Raw genomic sequence first — 18661 nt, forward strand, 5'->3', positions numbered from 1 at the left:
CCAAAGTCCCTCTTAAACCTCAGCAAAGACTGGGAAAGCCAGGTAAAGTGACAGCAGAACTGGAGAGGCTTTTTTTTCCCTTTAAGAGCCCTGCCTCTGATCCCAGGTGGGAATCAAGGGCTGAACATGTGCATTGCCATGCGGCCAGGAAGGTGGGGGGGCACTGACCTTGACCACACCTCTTCCAAGGTCTATTTGGCCCCTGAAGTACATTTTAACTAGGGTTGCCATATCTTGAAGAGCAAAAAAGAGGACAGCCCAAGCCACTGCCAGTGTGCAGGGGGGGGGCGCCACTGGTGCAGCACCGAGGCTGAGCTGCTGCCAGTCCAAATGGAGGCAAGGACCCCAGCTCCCACCTAATCTTCACTGTGACAGCCTCACTCCGCTGCGGCACTTCCGGGGCACAGCGCCCTCCCGAGCATGCGCATACCCCCCTAAAACAACATCACCCCCCAAAAAACCCCCAGATATTTCCTTTAAAGTGTAAAACTCCACCCAGATGGGCATGCTGGCCCCCCAAGAGGACATATCAGGGTTTTCCCAGATGTATGGCAACCTGATTTTAACCCTTTATTCATCCTGCATAGTTGCCTTCCCCTCCAGGATCACGAGCTGGCAATGGGTGTGCAAAAATTGGAAGCAGCTACCCCACACTAACATGCATGCATAATGTATCTCCCTCACACACACACACCTCACAGGTTCTGTTTGGCGGGGGGAGGAAGTGCCATAACATGTACAGTTATAGCTTTCAAAAAACTAATGTCGTTATTGGGAATGTAGAAGAAAGAGAGCACTCAGAAGAGGAAAAGTATTGAATGCTATTCTCCTACCAGAACAGAAATGGAAGGAAGGAAAAGGGAAGGTGCATGGCCAGATCCCTTGTGAAGCTACAGATGCTCCCACTCTGATTCATTTCTGGCACTTTATATTCCTCAGTCAAATTACAGTATTTTTCCCTCTATAGGAGACACGTTTTCCCCTCCAAAAATTAAGAGGAAATGTGTGTGCGTCCTATGGAGCGAATGCAGGCTCCTTGGCTTCAGCGATAGCAACGCGAAGCCTCCGAAGCGCAGAGGGAGCGCTCCCCCGCGCTCTGGAGGCTTCGCGTTGCTTTTGCTGAAGCCTGGAGAACGAGAGGGGTTGGTGCGTACCGACCCCTCTCACTCTCCAGGCTTCAGGGATAGCCGCCTGAAGCCTTCGGAGCGCAGTGCGAATTCCCGCTGCATTCCAGAGGCTTCAGGTTCTTTTTGCTGAAGCCGGAAGAGCAAGCGCTCCGCAGGCTTCAGGTTCCTTTTACTGAAGCCGGGAGAGCAAGACTCTCCTGGCTTCAGCAGAGAGGGAGAGCTGCGCAGCACCCCTTTAGCCAAGCGGGAGGAGAAATGGAAGGGGCTCCGTTTCTCCTGCCGCTTCGCTGAAGGGGCGCTGAGCAGAGAGGGGGAGATTTTTTTTTTCTTGTTCTCCCCCTCTAAAACAAGGTGCGTCCTATGATCGGGTGCGTCCTATAGAGAGAAAAATATGGTAGGTTTGGACTCTTTCTGCTTCTAAGCTCCAGTTCTCCCCATTCCTTGTCCATTCCTCCCCTCTGTCACAGCAGCCTCTTTTTTTATGAAGAGGCTTCTTCCAGGAAGAGCTCCAGGAAGGAAACGTCATTGGTGAACATCTTAACTCTTCCTGGGACTCTATGGACATTTTTCTAAGTGTCTATATAAATTATATATTTTTTCAGTTATTTATATTCTGCCTTTCAGGAAATACCTGGATTACCAAGATGGCTTACAATTAACATTCATTTATATATGTTAAAAACACAACAAACATGGAAGAACCAGAGGTATTTTTTCTAGGTGAGTTATTCCTTCATTGTAAATTTGTTGCCAGAATTGTTATAGCAAACTTTATTTTTAGGGGAAATGGCATAACCCATTACTACTACTACATCTTTTAATATTGGTGGGAAGAGAATTAAAATCATAGTGAAAAATTTGTTTATTTGCAGAGCTACTTCATTAAATACAAATTAAAGATAAATCCTATAGTTAGATTTTAATGGACAGCCAACCAACCACAACTGATGTAATTTAAATAAAAAGGGGGAAAACCATACCTTTGATTTTTCTGGCTTCTTTAATGATTTTCTGAAGTTTATTCATTTCTGCATCATATTCTTCATAATTTATATCCCGAGCCTCAACTTTTGGAGCTTGAAATAAAGATGGATCTGTACCAAGGTAGGAGCATTGTAGATCACCGCTATCACTCAGTGTGACTATCACACCTTTCAAATCTCTGCATAAAAAGGGGAAAGCTGAACAGCATCATACTGAAACAGCACAGAATGCCAATGAAATATCCTTTGCTATTAAAAATGCTTCCAAGCATATTTTTTTCACAGGAACTATCAGTACATTTGGGGGGGGCAAATCTATTTCTACTGAGTTTGTGTGGCTGGTGAAATCAGATCACTTGTAATAACTGCAATAATCAAAGTACCACCATCATGTTTCATGTCACCCAAATTGTCCAGTAGCACCTTAAAGGTAAAGGGACCCCTGACCATTAGGTCCAATCGTGGCCGACTCTGGGGTTGCGGCGCTTATCTTGCTTTATTGGCCGAGGGAGCCGGCGGCGTACAGCTTCTGGGTCATGTGGCTAGCATGACTAAGCTGCTTCTGGCGAACCAGAGTAACGCACAGAAACACCATTTACCTTCCCGCCGGAGTGGTACCTATTTATCTACTTGCACTTTGACGTACTTTCGAACTGCTAGGATGGCAGGAGCAGGGACTGAGCAACAGGAGCTCACCCCATCATGGGGATTCGAACCGCTGACCTTCTGATCGGCAAGCCCACAGTAGCACCTTAGAGCAGTGTTTCCCAAACGTTTTTGGGCAACGGCACACCTGTTTACTGAAAAAAAATCTCGCGGCACACCACCATTAAAGCCCCGCCCCGTGACGTCAGCGCGCAGCGTCACGCCGGGAGGGACGCACAAAAGTGAAAGTTTTTTCCCTCCCCCTTGCTGGGGAACCTCCAAGCTTTGGGGGTGGGAGGAGGCAGCAGAGCGAGGGACTGAGGGACGGCGGCAACTGAGGCGGCGGCGGCTGAGGCAGAGCTGGGAAGGGGGTTTCCAGGGGACACGGCAGCTCCTCGAAAGGCTTCTCTCAGCTGCGCTCAATCCGCCTCGGAGAGGATTTCCCCTCCGGTCCCATGCGTTCGTTTGGGGCATCGCTCCGGCTGCTCCCTCTCCCGCCGCGCAGGAGCGATGCCTCTCTCTGGCTCTCCCTCCGCGCAGGCTGAGGGAGGGAGGGAGGGGCGCGTGTGACCCGTCTCTGCTGGGAGACCAAACCCAGCGAGGCAGAGTCGCGCGGAGGCGCCCAGGCAGCGCTGCCGGCTGCGAGGAGGAGCGCCAGGCAGCAGCAGGAGGCGCGGCCTCTCCTCGCCGCCGCCGCCCCGCCTCTCGCCGCCCGACTCGCCCGCCTCCCTCCAGGCATCTCGCGGCACACGAGGCAACGTCTCACGGCACACTCGTGTGCCGCGGAACACCGGTTGGGAAACACTGCCTTAGAGACCAGCTAAGTTTGTTCTTGGTATAAGCTTTCATGTGCATGCTTGAGTTGGTCTCTAAGGTGGTCTCTGGACAATTTTTTTTAATTTATATATATATATTTCGACTGTGCTAGACCAACACAGCTACCGACCTGAATCATGTCACCAGAGGTTTGTTGTGAACAAGACATGTAATTAAGAAACTGCTAAAATACCTCTAGCAACACAGAATTTTAGTATTTACACTCCCAAATCTGTTTTAAAAAGAAGCCTACTTAAATGAGTAATGAGATGAGTTTGTAAAATGCTTATAACGTTTTTGCTGTTAGCAAAACCCTTCTGTGGGTTGCTGCAGCACAAAGAAGCAAACAACAGCAGCTGCATTATGTGTAGACAAATTTAAGTCTAGAACCTTATGAAAGGGGAAAGGAGTTAGGAGTACGGGGAAGTTACAGCTGGTTGATAGGTGAAGTACCTGCTACCCTACAGCTCTGGAAAATGCCCTTTCCCAGGATTTAACACAAATCTCTCCATAGCATGATTCATTTGGTTCTAACTTATTTAGATCCCTAGTCTGCACATGATACACACAAATCTAGTTTGTATTAGTCAAACATGTCTATATCCTAAACATTTGCACTAGCATGTTCACCTGCAACGTTATGGTAACATAATCGTTATGCTGAGTTTATGTGATTCAACACTGGCATAGTGCATACTAAACATTTGTGTGCTCATGATTTGGTAATAAGTCCATAAATGCTCCATACAAGTTTAATAGCCCATTGAGAGTCTTTTGAAGACTTGGACCAAAAAGGCAATCTTCAAACATTCCTATTTTTGGTAATCTATTCTTTCTGCCAATAGTTCCTTTATGGTTGCTCTGCTTTCAAGAAATATAGGCTGTTTAAGCAAAGGGTTGTAAAATACAATGATTTTCCTTTGCTCTGGTTGGATATGCTGCAATCCTATACACACTTAAGAAAATTTAAATTGCATTAACTTTGCTGACATTTAAGCAGTCAAACTACATGCAGGACTGTAGTGGGGTTTTTTAAGTACATTTCCTCTAGGTCCTAAAATCTATGGTGTTCTATATTTTAAAATTAAGCATACAGGACTCCATGAAAACTTTAAAGATTTTTCTTCCCCGTAATTTTTTCCATGCATTCATAACTGCATTGATATAAAAGCAAGGTAGCAATTGAATTATGAAGTATTAATTTATCTTATGGAACACCTGACCCCCAGACGGTTTTAGTTTAACCAAATTCAAAGCTACAGTTCTCAAATGGTTTGCCCCAGAACAGTGTCAGCGGTACTATTAACAGAGCAAGTTGCTTCAGGGCTGCAATTATAAAAGGGATCTAAAATAAATTTTATAGCAATTTTCCTGCAGCTACTGTAATTGTCTGTATAGCTATGAACATTACTACTGTAACAGATTTCAAACAAAGTACAGTTTCAATTACTTATTGTTGAGGTAGAATATTTTTGAAAGATCTTAAAAGAAGCCAAATAAATGTAAGAACTAAAAGATTTTATTTATTTATTACTGAAGAAACTCAATTGAAACAAATTATTTTGGTACCCATAATACAGTTATTGTTCAAAGCAAATTCTCCACACATATGGTAGTAATTTGAAAATCTATCTTTTACTGGATTTTGGACAAAAATAATAGCATATGCTTTTTGCATGTTTCTTTTGCAAAACAAATTGCTCAAAACATAGCATTTTAACAAATCCAAGTGCTTTGCATACTTTTTGTCATACAATAAAACAGTAATCATTCCAGATGGATTAATAAAGCCCTGGATGTATAAATTACCTGGCTGCCTGTTTGATTTTTTAAAAACCATTTTTACTCTACCATGTACTATTTTATACTTTAGAAAACTATTCCCATTTAACAGCAAACATCCCTTTTATCTTTAAAGAAATGACCACGCTAATGAATCCTGCAATACTGTATTAATAATATACCCAATTAGAAAGTGTGAATAATGTTTTCTCTGGTGTTATTGTGGCTGTTCTAATGACTTCACTCAGTGTAATGAAGATTCTGAGCATGTCTGACTGTCTTCACCACCTGGTTTCTGCACTGACTTCCATGCAAGTAGGTTATAATCTGAAACATTTACGATCTACATTATCAGAAAGTCTGAATTCTTCAGCATTTTTTCTGGACGGTGAGAGTCAAAAAAAACAAACCATGCACAATAGCTATCACTTATGAAGTCAGAATAGTGTATGCAACGAAACAGGCGTCCAAAACTGAGGAATTTTTAAAATATAAAAGTAATTTCTCTCTCTCTCTCTCTCTCTCTCTCTCTCTCTCTCTCTCTCTCTCTCTCAACAGCCTTCCAATAAAAAAAGGGACGCGGGTGGTGCTGTGGTCTAAACCACTGAGCCTCTTGGCCTTGCTGATCAGAAGGTCAGCAGTGTGAATCCCCGCGAGGTCCCGTTGCTCTGTCCCAGTTCCTGCCAACCTAGTAGTTTGAAAGCACACCAGTGCAAGTAGATAAATAAGTACCACTGCAGCGGGAAGGTAAACTGTGTTTCCACGCACTCTGGTTTGCATCACGGTGTTCCATTGCACCAGAAGCGGTTTAGTCATGCTGCCCACATGACCCAGAAAGCTGTCTGTGGACAAACGCTGGCTCCCTAGGCCTGAAAGCAAGATGAGCGCCGCAACCCCATAGTTGCCTTTGACTGGACAAAAATGTTCAGTGCTATTTTAGTCCATGACAGCTTGGTCAAGTTTTTCTTAGCTTTTTCAGACACAGGAGTAGTGGTCCTTAGCCAAAGGCACCATTCATCCTCCAGACAAATTAAACCACTATGACCAGGGATGGCACATCCCATTTCAACCTACCCCGCTAACACTCTGCACTACCCACCCCGCCAACTCTGCCACTAGTGGAAGAGCAGCACCAGCAGCGGTACTGATTTGGGGCAACATCACACCAATTTGGGGAGAGACCTCACACGCTCCACAAGATCTTGTGTGATTTCAATGAGCTCTCATCATAAACTGCCATGATTTCACCCCAAATCAGTGCCAATATCAGTGCCATTTCTTCACAGGCAGTGAAGATGGCGAAGCATCCACAGGGTGCCACCACAGGGCTTCTGCCGCCTGAGGCAGTGGACTCACCCCACCTAATGACTGTGCTGGCCCTGACTTTCAGGATATATTTCTTATGAGTGAATACCTCTCAGTGCAAATGAGAGCCTCAAACTATGATCCTAGTTGTATTCATTTATTATTATAATATTAAAATTCATGTATTGGCTAGTCGCTTTTCTGACAGAGTGAAAATAAAACCATATACAGTATGTGAAAATAACACCATGTATCCTAAAGTCACCGCAGTTTGCATTGACGTTCATACTAACAAACCCAAACTCTGGGTAAGTGCAGGAACCCCTAGAGTCTCTCACTGCTCAGAGACTGAGGTCCATAGAACAATAAAGTTGCTCCTTAGATAACTTTGATTGCACACCTACATATGACAGCTAGAATGACCATTGCACAGTTTTTAGACAAATTTAGACGGGGGCAATCTTACTAAAGTGTGGGATATTGTCTTGTTGGAAGAATGATTTCATACCTATTTTGGTCTGACTTCCTTTTATTTTTAAGCAAGGAGGTATATGGCCAAGGACCCCTCTCGGCGTATGAATGAATATGGCTGATAGAGCGACTCAGGACATTTGAATACTTTAATTACTTTCCCTTGGTATAATAGGGTTCGTGTTTTACAACTTTGTCTTGTTTAACCACTCTGTCTATGCTATAAATTGTTCTAGTTGCTACCTGCCATGCATTCATATACCTGTAGTTTATTCATTTTGGCTTTATTTTATGTCTATATTTGCTCAAGAGTGATCTTTTATTGTATATGGACTATGTATAATGCCATCAGCTCCTGAATTTTGCAGAACCCTGTATAACCGTTTTTTGACAATTAATAAAAATTATTTAACAACAAAATAGCTATTTTCAAGCTAAAACTTTCAAAGACGGGCTAGTATCATCCTATTAATATATATGTTGCACTTTTATTTTTTTAAAGAAGTCTGAAACATGAAGATAGACAGCTAATTAATTAGTGTTAAAAATGACTCTACCAAAACTTATATGAAGGCAGTTCATTAAACTTTTTTGTCACACTGGAACAGTAAGAAAAATCTTCTCAAAAGCAGGTCAGCAACTTTTAGTTACCACTGCCACCCGCTGGTGACGGCACCATAATATATAGTAAAAAGTTTTTATTATATTGACTGAACCAAAAGAAAGCCAAAAAAATTAATTTGTACTTATGGGGTGCCTGCTGTGTTAAATTAAATGGGTGTCAAACCTTTTTACAAGGTCAAAATTATAGCTAGATTGTCTACATAAGATGAAATTCTAGAAGTACAATATACCTACACATAATATGTAATACTTTCCATTAATTCTTAAACTGTAGTACAATTTAAACCAGGGGTGCAATTCACCAAAGTACTCCTCCTGTGAATGACCCATAGGCATTAATAGGTGGGGTTTGAAAGGAGTGCTTCATGGACTGTACTTTCCAGGTCATGAAAATGATATTGAGTCTTATTACAAAATTTAATTAGTGGCTAAGAGAAGAGATTTGTTAAATTAGAAACATATGCACCAAATACAATTTAAAATGTATATTTCTCTAAATTTAGAAACATTTTGCTAGTACCTCATCTTTCCATTCCTGCTGCTTTAAGATAATACCATATCATATACATAGTTTATTTGCTATATACACATGTACGTTCCACTGCTCTGAATAACTTTATACATATGCTATTCAAGGAAAGGATAAATATTTGAAGGCAACCCAACTAAATTTTCCCAAAAGAAATCAAGAAACCCAGCCATATGTCCCGATATCATATATTTAAAATATGGTTCTCCCTGTTGCAAAGGTTTTGGGTAAGAAACAAGAGGCTGAAAAACAAAGTAGAAAGCTTACAAGGTACAAAAAGATTACTCTAGCCCCCATGCACCTCATCATATTCCAATTATGAGTTCAGAAGCGAAGGCACAATGGATGGCTGCCGCAAAGCTCATCTACCTGAACACTGGGCCAGGAAGTCAAATTTTAATTTAGTTTAGTTTATTATTTATATACTGTTTTTAAATAATATTTAAAGCAGCTTTCAAGAATACAATATAACAAATGATTTAATAAACCACTAGCAAAGTTGATCAGATGGGACAACTGTCCCATAACTTTCTCCAGCAAACAGTTATTCCTTGAGAACACATTGTCAGATGTGGGGCAAGGCTAGAGTCCCACAGGCTAGAAGAAAGGCCCAGTTACTTTCCTCCAAGACTCTTTCGCTGACCAGGGGAGTCAGAGCTCCTTTGTTTTCACTCTCCCCTTTCCTCTGCCTTTTCTATATGTGGCTCTTTCAGAAAAGCCCATCTGTTGGATCTCTGGCCATACTTATCAGTAGGTTGTTACCCAGAAGGAGGTCATTTTAGGCTGTCCAAAAGGAATCTTGATTCCTTGTCTAAAAACAGCAACCCACTGCAGATTTGCTGCTTCCCTGTTCCCTTTTAAATAAATATATACTGACTTCCATCAGAGAGATGATGTAGAAAGGAAAGGAAGAAAAATATAATAATGGTAAAAAGAAAAAAGAAAAAGATTCAGAGATCTCATATCAGTTTACGACAACATAATATAATGTGTCTTAGGCTGCAATCCTGTACCTACTTGTTGAAGTAAGACTTTCTCAAGAGTAGGCAAGTGCAGGCAAGCGCTGTTAATGAAACCCAGAAGGATTTCAAGAATTACTTGGGAAGGAAAGGCTACATTATATCATAAGTAAAGGCTGTATTATATGAATATGATGCCAACAGACACACAACAGAAAAAAACGGAAGAGTTAAGCAATGAGGGTAACCTAAATTCCTGCATCGTAGGGGGTGGGACTAGATGACCATTGGGTTATTTTCCAACTCTACAATTCTATGATTCTATGATTTTAACTTTGCATCATCAGTGTCTGATCAAAATAAAAAGAAGAGAAAGTAAAGGTATTCTGTGTTATATTTCCATGATAATCTTCACAACTCTTGCATATAGCCTTTTTAATTAAGAAAGTACAATAATCTAGTCAAAAGTCTTTTAAAAATAACATGTATATGATCACATGCAGCTACAGAGTTGTGCTACTTAAGTATAATGTACTCTATTCAGCAAAACCTCAACACGGACTTAAGATTTAAATTGGAATTGTGAAAAGAAACCATTCAGTTTAAACTTTTCACATTCTGTTATACTGAAAACATTAAATGCATAAAGTCATCCAGTTCTCACTGTGTGCCATAACTGGCAGAACTTCTGTTAAACCAGCACTGTTGAGAAAAAGAAACTTTGAATACTGCCATCTTTCTTCTATAAAATACTGCAATAAGTATTAGGTATTCCCATTTTTTTAATATGGGAGTTTTTCTATTTTTATATGATGATGCTTTAACGGTTGTGGTGATGTCACCTTGTAAGAAGGAGTAACAGATGGGCTGGAATGAAGACCAAAGAATTTTTCTACATCTGGATGATGATGAAGACTGTATGTGCAGTGGTTTTCTTTATAACTCCACCCACAAATTCACATTTCTTCACATTTCACTTGTTATATTAGCTTCAACATTCATGTTTGTCTGTTGCTGACTGTGCTAAACTACAAAGAATGTTTCCAGCAAATAAAAACCCCAACAGCTTAGCATATTGTTTAAACTTCCTATTACACTTAAAAGGTAAAAAAGGTAAAGGACCCCTGACAGTTAAGTCCAGTTGCAGACGACTCTGGGGTTGCGGCGCTCATCTCACTTTACTGGCTGAGGGAGCCGGCATTTGCCTGCAGTTTTTCTGGCCAGCATGACTAAGCTGCTTCTGGTGCAATGGAACACCAAAAAGAGCAGCGCACGAAAACACCATTTACCTTCCCGCCACATCGGTACCTATTTATCTACTTGCACTTTTTGGGGCGTGCTTTTGAACTGCTAGGTTGGCAGGAGCAGGGACCAAGAAATGGGAGCTCACCCTGTTGCGGGGATTTGAACCGCCGACCTTCCAATCGGCAAGCCCTAGGCTCAGTGCTTTAGACCACAGTGCCACACTAAACTACCGTGCAAGCAACTGTTCATCATCTCACGTAGCAATTAACTCCTGTCTAGACTACTGCAGTGCATTATACATGAGGCTACCTTTGAGGACAGTCTGAATGCTGCTGCTTGTTAGGAGCATAACTTAGTTCTGAAATATTTTCACTGGCTACCAATCTGTTTCTCAGCACTGTTTGAAAATGATGGTGCTTACATCATCATCATTTCTACTATTACTACCACCACCAACACCAATACCACCTTCATGAATCAGATCTTTATTGTTGTAGGACCTTTCCCTTCAATAGGTGACAAGCACTGCCTCTGTTGCCTTTTCAGAACCTACTAGAGACTTTCCTCTTTCAACTAGTTTTTTTAGATCTTGCCCAGTCTGCACTTGCATTGGAATTGTTTTAAAGATGTTTTAACTGTGGTTTTTCTTATTGTTTTATCACTTCCTGTTGGCTGCCCTGGACTCCTTTGGGAGAAAAGGTGGAACATAAAATCAATAATAAATAAATAAAATATTGCCAGTTGGATGGGAAACATTGGGCAGTTCTGAGCATGCAGTTCCTCCCTCCAATTCACCAGCCAGGGCTGTTGGTGCAGAGCCCTGTTTAAAAGCTAAAATCCCAGCAATTCCCTGTTTGGAAGATGGATGTGGATTCAGACCCAAACAGAAGGATTTTAACTTTTTTTAAAAGGGCTCCTCATAAGCAACCTGAGCTGCTTTGTGCACAGAGCACTGGATCAAATGGATGTTTCCTTATATGTTCCATAGATTTAACAGTATTTCTACCAAAACAAATTGTTTCAGAATTATTCTGCAGGAACTGCAGGAAGTAGGCTATTTCATTACTCAGTAAAATAATATTCTCGAAAGTGAAATAATGTACTTTCACTAACTTGTCCATACCTGTCATCTCCTTATAATAAAAAGCACGATTTGTTTTGAAGATACACTTGGGTCTGTAGTTTTGTTTAACATTTTTCAGCAGAACCTCTCTCCCATGAAGGGCAACTACAGAGCTTTCACTAATGAGTAATATACCTACAATATTTGATAAGAACAGAATTGACAGGTGAGTTCTTCCTACATGTCAACTCCCCCCACCCCCCAGCAAAAAAAGATAATAACTAGAGATATCTTAACTATTTCTATGACTTGACTAAGTCTATTCACCCCCTGGTAGCCATATTCCAAAGTTAGTTCCACCACTGAACCCTTCTGAAATTCTAAGTTAAGCCAGGGTTAATGAAAACATTCCCAATAAATATTCCTTCCATCCCAAAAAGCAATGCTTTCAAAAGCAAGCAATAAATCAGGAATCTAAATTGTCAGCATGCAAGAGAATTTACCTTAACCTATAAGATAATTTCACGTAGATTGCAATCCTAAACCTAAATCCCACTAAATCCTAAATCCCACCAAACTCAGTAAGGCTTACTTGAGGAAAATCTAACAGTTTACAACAAATCAAACAAATCTGTCCAATAAGCTTAATAATTATCTAAATTGTTGTGTTATTTGGACAATTTATACCCCACTTATATGTAAACAAAACATAGGCATCTTCAACCACAAATATAAAAAGTATCAGAATTTCTATTGTATGAAACACAACTAACAGAGCATCCACTTTAGTATAAAACAAACATAAAAATCAGCTTAAAAAATACAAGGAAAAGTCACAGTAAACAAGTTACAAAATAGCCTCTAAATATCAGGAAGTAATAAAAATCAACTACAGAGTTTAATCCCGTCAATCAAACACATCAATATTCTAAACCAATATACAGTACTCAACCTTCTAATTCTAACACACCTTCAAATCACACTCTCAGTGGTCCGTAAGCCTTGCATCCTCAGTCAACAATACTCACATGTCTACACCATGAGACCCAGACAAACCTCTCAAATTGTAATATCATTGCTAAATCTACCACAGGATAGAGAATTAGAATGCACTGGACCTCAGTATAGACATTTATTTTATATTTCTTTTTCCCAAAGGGAACTTGGTAAGCCTTTGCTGTGGTCAATGTCAGCAATGACATATCGCTCCACTCTTCATTATGGTAAAAAAAAAGAAAAAGGTACAGTGGTGCCCCGCAAGACGAACGCCTCGCAAGACGAAAAACCCGCTAGACGAAAGGGTTTTCCGTTTTGGAGGCGCTTCGCAAAACGAATTCCCCTATGGGGTTGCTTCGCAAGACGAAAAAAATCTTGCATCCCCCCACGGGTTTTTTTCGCTTTTTTCGACCTTTTCTTAAGCCGTTAAGCCGCTTATCAGCTGTTCCGCTGATAAGCCGCTTAACAGCTAATCGCTGGAAGCCGCTTGACAGCTGTAGCGCTAATCCGCTAAGCTGTCAATGGGCTTGCTTCGCAAGACGAAAAAACCGCTAGACGAAGAGAATCACGGAACGAATTCTTTTCTTCTAGCGAGGCACCACTATATAGGACCCTTGGATGGTTAAGTACAGTCAAAGGCGGCTATGGGGTTGCAGCGCTCATTTTGCTTTCAGGCCGAGGGAGCTGGCCTTTGTCCACAGACAGCTTTCATGTGGCCAGCAGGACTAAACTGCTTCTGGTACAACGGAGCACCGTGATGGAAAACAAAACACACGGAAATGCTGCTTACCTTCCCATCGCAGTGGTACTTATTTATCTACTTGCACTGGTATGCTTTCAATCTGCTAGGTTGGCAGAAGCTGGGTCAGAGCAACGGGAGCTCACCCCATCTTGGGGATTTGAACTACCAACCTTCTGATCAGCAAGCCGAGGAGGCTCAGTGGTTTTGACCACAGCGCTACCTGCTCCATTCATTATGAAGAATGGCTGTAGGAAAGGCGATACAACCCCATTGCTTGCTGCCAATCTATATCAGGATTGTGCCCAGTTAACAGTCTTGCGTTTTACCTAACTCCTTAATTACAGCTTTCAATTTTTTGGCTTTACCTTTGCTTTTTAAAATTCAATTGTATTAATTTAAAACATACAAATAATTAATATGATTATATGATTTTTTTTTTTCAAAATTCCAGAAGCAGCACTGTTACCTACAGCTGGTCAAGAGCAACAAAATTAGAATCAGTCAAAGTGTATTCCAGAAAAAGAAAATTATGCTAAAATTATGCCATTAGTACTTACAGTAATTTCCCCACTCTTACTGCCACAGGAATATGGGGAAGCTGAGCTGCCCACTTTAGAGTCACATCTTGATAAACGTGTAGAATGCTACTGTGGTTTCCAATTAGAGTGTTAACTACGGCTCCAGACACTACAATATATATGCAAAGAGTTTAGAACCAATCTGTCACTCAAATTGCTTTAAGCTTATACCATTTCTCCCTTCATGAGGCATAATAATAATAATAATAATAATAATAATAATAATAATAATAATAATAATAATAATAATTTATACCCCGCTCTCCCCAGCCAAGGCCGGGCTCATAATATAATACTCTATCTATCTATCTATCTATCTATCTATCTATCTATCTATCTATCCCCACACTGTACCCTGCAAATAACCAATTTCAACTAATTACAAGTGCAAAAAGGTATACAGAGTTTATGATTATTTTGCTTAAATAACAGAAAAAATTCTGGGAATATTATGGAAACAACCTAAATTATAGAAAATTTCAGTCACCAACAATTGTGGAAAGCTGTCAACTAAGGCCAACTCTTCCTTCACAGCTCAGACACCAAGTCTTCATCTTCCTTTGTCCTCTTGGTGTCACTTAAAGCAGATCAATTCACCCTGCCGCATGGTAAGACTAGCCCTGATTAAACTATTATACTTCCAGTACAGGTGTCCCCACCACATATGTGGGGTCTACATCCCAGGCTCCTGTGTGCCTGTGCCTGTGAATATGTTAAAGTGGGGAAGACCCTCTAAAAAGTCCCAAAATGCCCATTTCCCCCCGCTCTCCAGCTCTCTCTCCCTCCCCCCCCCCCGCTACTCTCTTTAACTAGAGTTGAAGCTAAGAGATGGACTGGAGGCTGGAAGATGTGCAGGAAAGCTGATGTTGAACTACCCCACAACACATCAGCTGTTAGGCGAGGAGGCTAGGCAGCTTAAACAAAGCCCCACTGCGCCTCAGATCTCTGTGGGGCTTCCTCTGCCCTCACTGAAGTCCTTTTCAGGCTCCAGGAAACATCTCTTTGCAAGTCATGAGGACTCTCCAACTCTCTTGCACTATTTCCTGGTATAAGTCTATTTATTTAATTATTTTCCGGTGCCAGACGTATATACTGTCTCACATCAGTGTGCCTGTATTTCATTTTAGTCACCTATTGCATTTGGTGAAATATCAGATGAATCCTAATTATGAAGTTCAAAACAGTATTAATCTGTTGCTAGCGAATAAAAAAGGTAAAGGTAAAGGTACCCCTGCCCGTACGGGCCAGTCTTGACAGACTCTGGGGTTGTGCGCCCATCTCACTTAAGAGGCCAGGGGCCAGCGCTGTCCGGAGACACTTCCGGGTCACGTGGCCAGCGTGACATCGCTGCTCTGGCAAGCCAGAGCCACACACGGAAACGCCGTTTACCTTCCCGCTGGTAAGCGGTCCCTATTTATCTACTTGCACCCGGAGGTGCTTTCGAACTGCTAGGTTGGCAGGCGCTGGGACCGAGCAGCAGGAGCGCACCCCGCCGCAGGGATTCGAACCGCCGACCTTTCGATCGGCAAGTCCTAGGCGCTGAGGCTTTAACCCACAGCGCCACCTGCGTCCCCGTTGCTAGCGAATATAATGAGCTAAATACCTGATCACTTAATGTTTTGTTGGTAAATCAGAGACAGAATTATGAGCAAATAACATTGATAAATATCTACTTTAAATTGGATGTTAAACTGTTCAGGTAGTATAGTCCAAAATTGCTTATACTAAGCCACAATTTCTGCTTCCAAATTTCTATTTACAAACCTGAATATGGAAGAAAGCAACTTGGGCTGTGATCAAGCTTTTTAATGAATCGAATTTGTCCGTTATCCTTAAGGCAAAAGAAGTTTCTTTCCCCAAGCACAAACACACTGGAAACAAGTTGATTGACGGAAACAACACATATATCCAACGCTTGTTCTCCAATGTTTAAAACCCAGTCCACCTAAAGAAAAAATAAAATCAATGTACTGTAATCATATCACAAGGATGGCTCAGACTAAACTAGTTAAATATCTCACTGAAATCAAGGGGACAAATTTGTTTGTTTTTAAAATGTAACAACCTAGGCTGCAATCCTAACCCAATTTACCTGGCAGTATGTCCCATTAAATTCAACAGGACTTACTTCCAAGGAGAAAGTAGATCTGCACTGTTGGTTCCCATTTAAATAAGTTACAATGAAGTGCAACTAACTTAGTCTGGATACTACCCATACATAGCTAGCTTTGTTACAATGGAAGTTATAAACGAAATACAATTGTAAAGAGACTAAGTAAAGGTAAAGGGACCCCTGACCATTAGGTCCAATCGTGGCTGACTCTGGGGTTGCGGCGCTCATCTCGCTTTATTGGCCAAGGGAGCCGGCATACAGCTTCCGGGTCATGTGGCCAGCATGACTAAGCTGCTTCTGGTGAACCAGAGCAGCGCACGGAAACACCGTTTACCTTCCCGCCGGAGCGGTATCTATTTATCTACTTGCACTTTGACGTGCTTTCGAACTGCTAGGTTGGCAGGAGCAGGGACCGAGCAACAGGAGCTCACCCCATCACGAGGATTCGAACCGCCGACCTTCTGATCGGCAAGTCCTAGGCTCTGTGGTTTAACCCACAGCGCCACCCGCATCCCTCTAAGTACAGGGTGTCATAATCTGCCGTGCTAACACAGGAGTTAATATCTTGACTACGTAACATCAGTTCATTTTGTGATTTGTATTGTTTTATTTCTCTTTGCTTTATTGGTTGCCATCAATACCACTCAGTTCAAGAAAGGCAACTGTATAGCATGCATCCCATTGGTACAAATCAAAGAAGATAGTGCCCCGGTATAAATAATGTGAAGTGGTGTTTTTGTTTCCTTTCCCCATAGCAACAGCAACAGTGCTTCAACAAAAGCTACATTTTAAATGCTTTCAGCATCTCAAAACTTAGCTGCTCTCTTGCCCCAGTTTCCTTATGTGATGAGGAGCCTTTTTCAGGAAAATCAAACACAAACATCATTGCTGGGCTGGGGACAGTATCAACAGAAGTCCTTTAATAGAGCTGAATCCTTCACAACTATAAACTAATATTTTAAATCCTTTAGAATATGGAGCATCACTGATTATCCATAAGAAGCAGAAAATTTACCACAAGCCTTTTTCCTGACCCACGCTTTTGTTGCTCATTTTCTTGGGTCTCAGCGTCCTTTGCAAATGCAAGCACTTGGTACCTATTGAAAAAACAAACAGTATCTCTTTAAAAAAATTAATACTTTCATATTGGGAAATTACTTCAGAGTGGATAAAAAACCTGATTTAAACCTATTTTCAAGACTCCCATCCTTTATTCTTATGAGATGGAATAATTGCATTTGCAAGTATGACTCTTAACAAATAATTTAAAATGTGTCTTGCCTGGATAGCCCTCAATCAATCAATTCAGTTTATTGCGTTTTAGCAAACAACCATTACACGCATAAAAATAATGATAACAACAATACTGCTACTAATAGTGGTTTATAATTCTACTCCCCAACCTTTAGATGCTAAATCATTTCCCATAGTGCCTTTAAATTTGTTACACAATTTTGTAGATCCTACAAATTCTAAAGGATATATAATTCTAAAGGATATATACTTCTCAACATCAGACAACAGAAAACAGGTCTTTGCGAGAGATAGCCTTGCCTTCTGCGATCTTAGCAATGGGTGGATGTAGTTGTTTCCAAGAGCATTATAAAAAGAGCATTCAATGAGTACATGAGTTGTGTCTTCTATTGACACAGAGTTACAGCTGCAAATTTATATTTTTACATATTTACATCTTTAATGAGAATACAGTGGTGCCTCGCAAGACGAAATTAATTCGTTCCGCAAGTCTTTTCGTCTTGCGAGTTTTTCGTCTTGCGAAGCACGGTTTCCGATAGGAATGCATTAAAAATCAATTAATGCGTTCCTATGGAAACCGCCTTCAGACCAGGTCTGGGGACAGTCTGTCCCCCGACCTCTTCTGAAGGCTGGCGGGGGGCGAAAGTCTTTGCTCCCTCCCCCCGCCTGCCTTCCCGGGACAGCGGAGACTTTTCCACTGTCCCGGGGCGATCTTAAAATGCTGGCGGGTGGCAGCGAAGGCTTCGCTGCCGCCCGCCAGCATTTTAAAAGCCCCCGGGACAGCGGAGACTTTTCTGCTGTCCCCGGGCGATCTTAAAATGCTGGCGGGCGGCAGCGAAGCCTTCGCTGCTGCCCGCCAGCATTTTTAAAGCCCCCGGGACAGCGGAGACTTCTCCGCTGTCCGGGGCGATCTTAAAATGCTGGCGGGCGGAATTCTCCGCTGTCCCGGGGCGATTTAAAAGCCCCCGGGAAGGCAGGCAGGGGGGCAAAGACTTTTGCCCCCCGCCCGCCTTCGGAAGAGGTCCTGGACCTCTTCCGAAGGCGGGCGGGGGACAAAAGTCTTTGCTCCCCCCTGCCTGCCTTTCCGGGAGAGCAGGAAGGCAGCACTGCCTTTTCCCGGGAGAGCGGGAAGGCAGCACTGCCTTTTACACTGTATTGACTTTTATTTGATTTCCAGCCAAACATATTCTTTTCAACAAATACATTGCATGTGCAAAAGAAAGATTTTTAACTGGCTGGGTGGGTATGTTTACTTGTTTTTATCTTAGGGAAGTTAAAGGTTTTAAAGGTTTTCTATTGTTGATATTGGAGAGGTATGGAAAGGCAGACTATAAATATTTTAAACAAAGAAACGTGTGCAAACAAACATTTCCCCCTACGGGTTGGATCCAGACATAGTCATGGTCAGAATAGACCCAATGGAATCAAT

General features: G+C 41.8%; 1 protein-coding gene across 2 annotated transcripts in view; it reads right to left on the reverse strand.

Annotated features, from left to right (window-relative positions):
* BBS9 (Bardet-Biedl syndrome 9) overlaps nt 1-18661 on the reverse strand; it is a 237755-nt gene that overhangs the window by 203179 nt on the left and 15915 nt on the right. For both annotated transcript variants that reach the window (XM_081931020.1, XM_081931019.1), the window contains exons 7-10: nt 16994-17075; nt 15630-15810; nt 13845-13974; nt 2108-2289 (exon numbers count right to left, since the gene is read on the reverse strand). In XM_081931020.1, the coding sequence (XP_081787146.1) occupies nt 2108-2289; nt 13845-13974; nt 15630-15810; nt 16994-17075 (575 nt within the window). The remainder of the gene's footprint in view (nt 1-2107; nt 2290-13844; nt 13975-15629; nt 15811-16993; nt 17076-18661) is intronic.

The sequence above is a fragment of the Podarcis melisellensis genome (genome assembly GCF_964234715.1).
Source record: "Podarcis melisellensis genome assembly, chromosome: 12".
Classification (NCBI taxonomy): Eukaryota; Metazoa; Chordata; class Lepidosauria; order Squamata; family Lacertidae; genus Podarcis; species Podarcis melisellensis.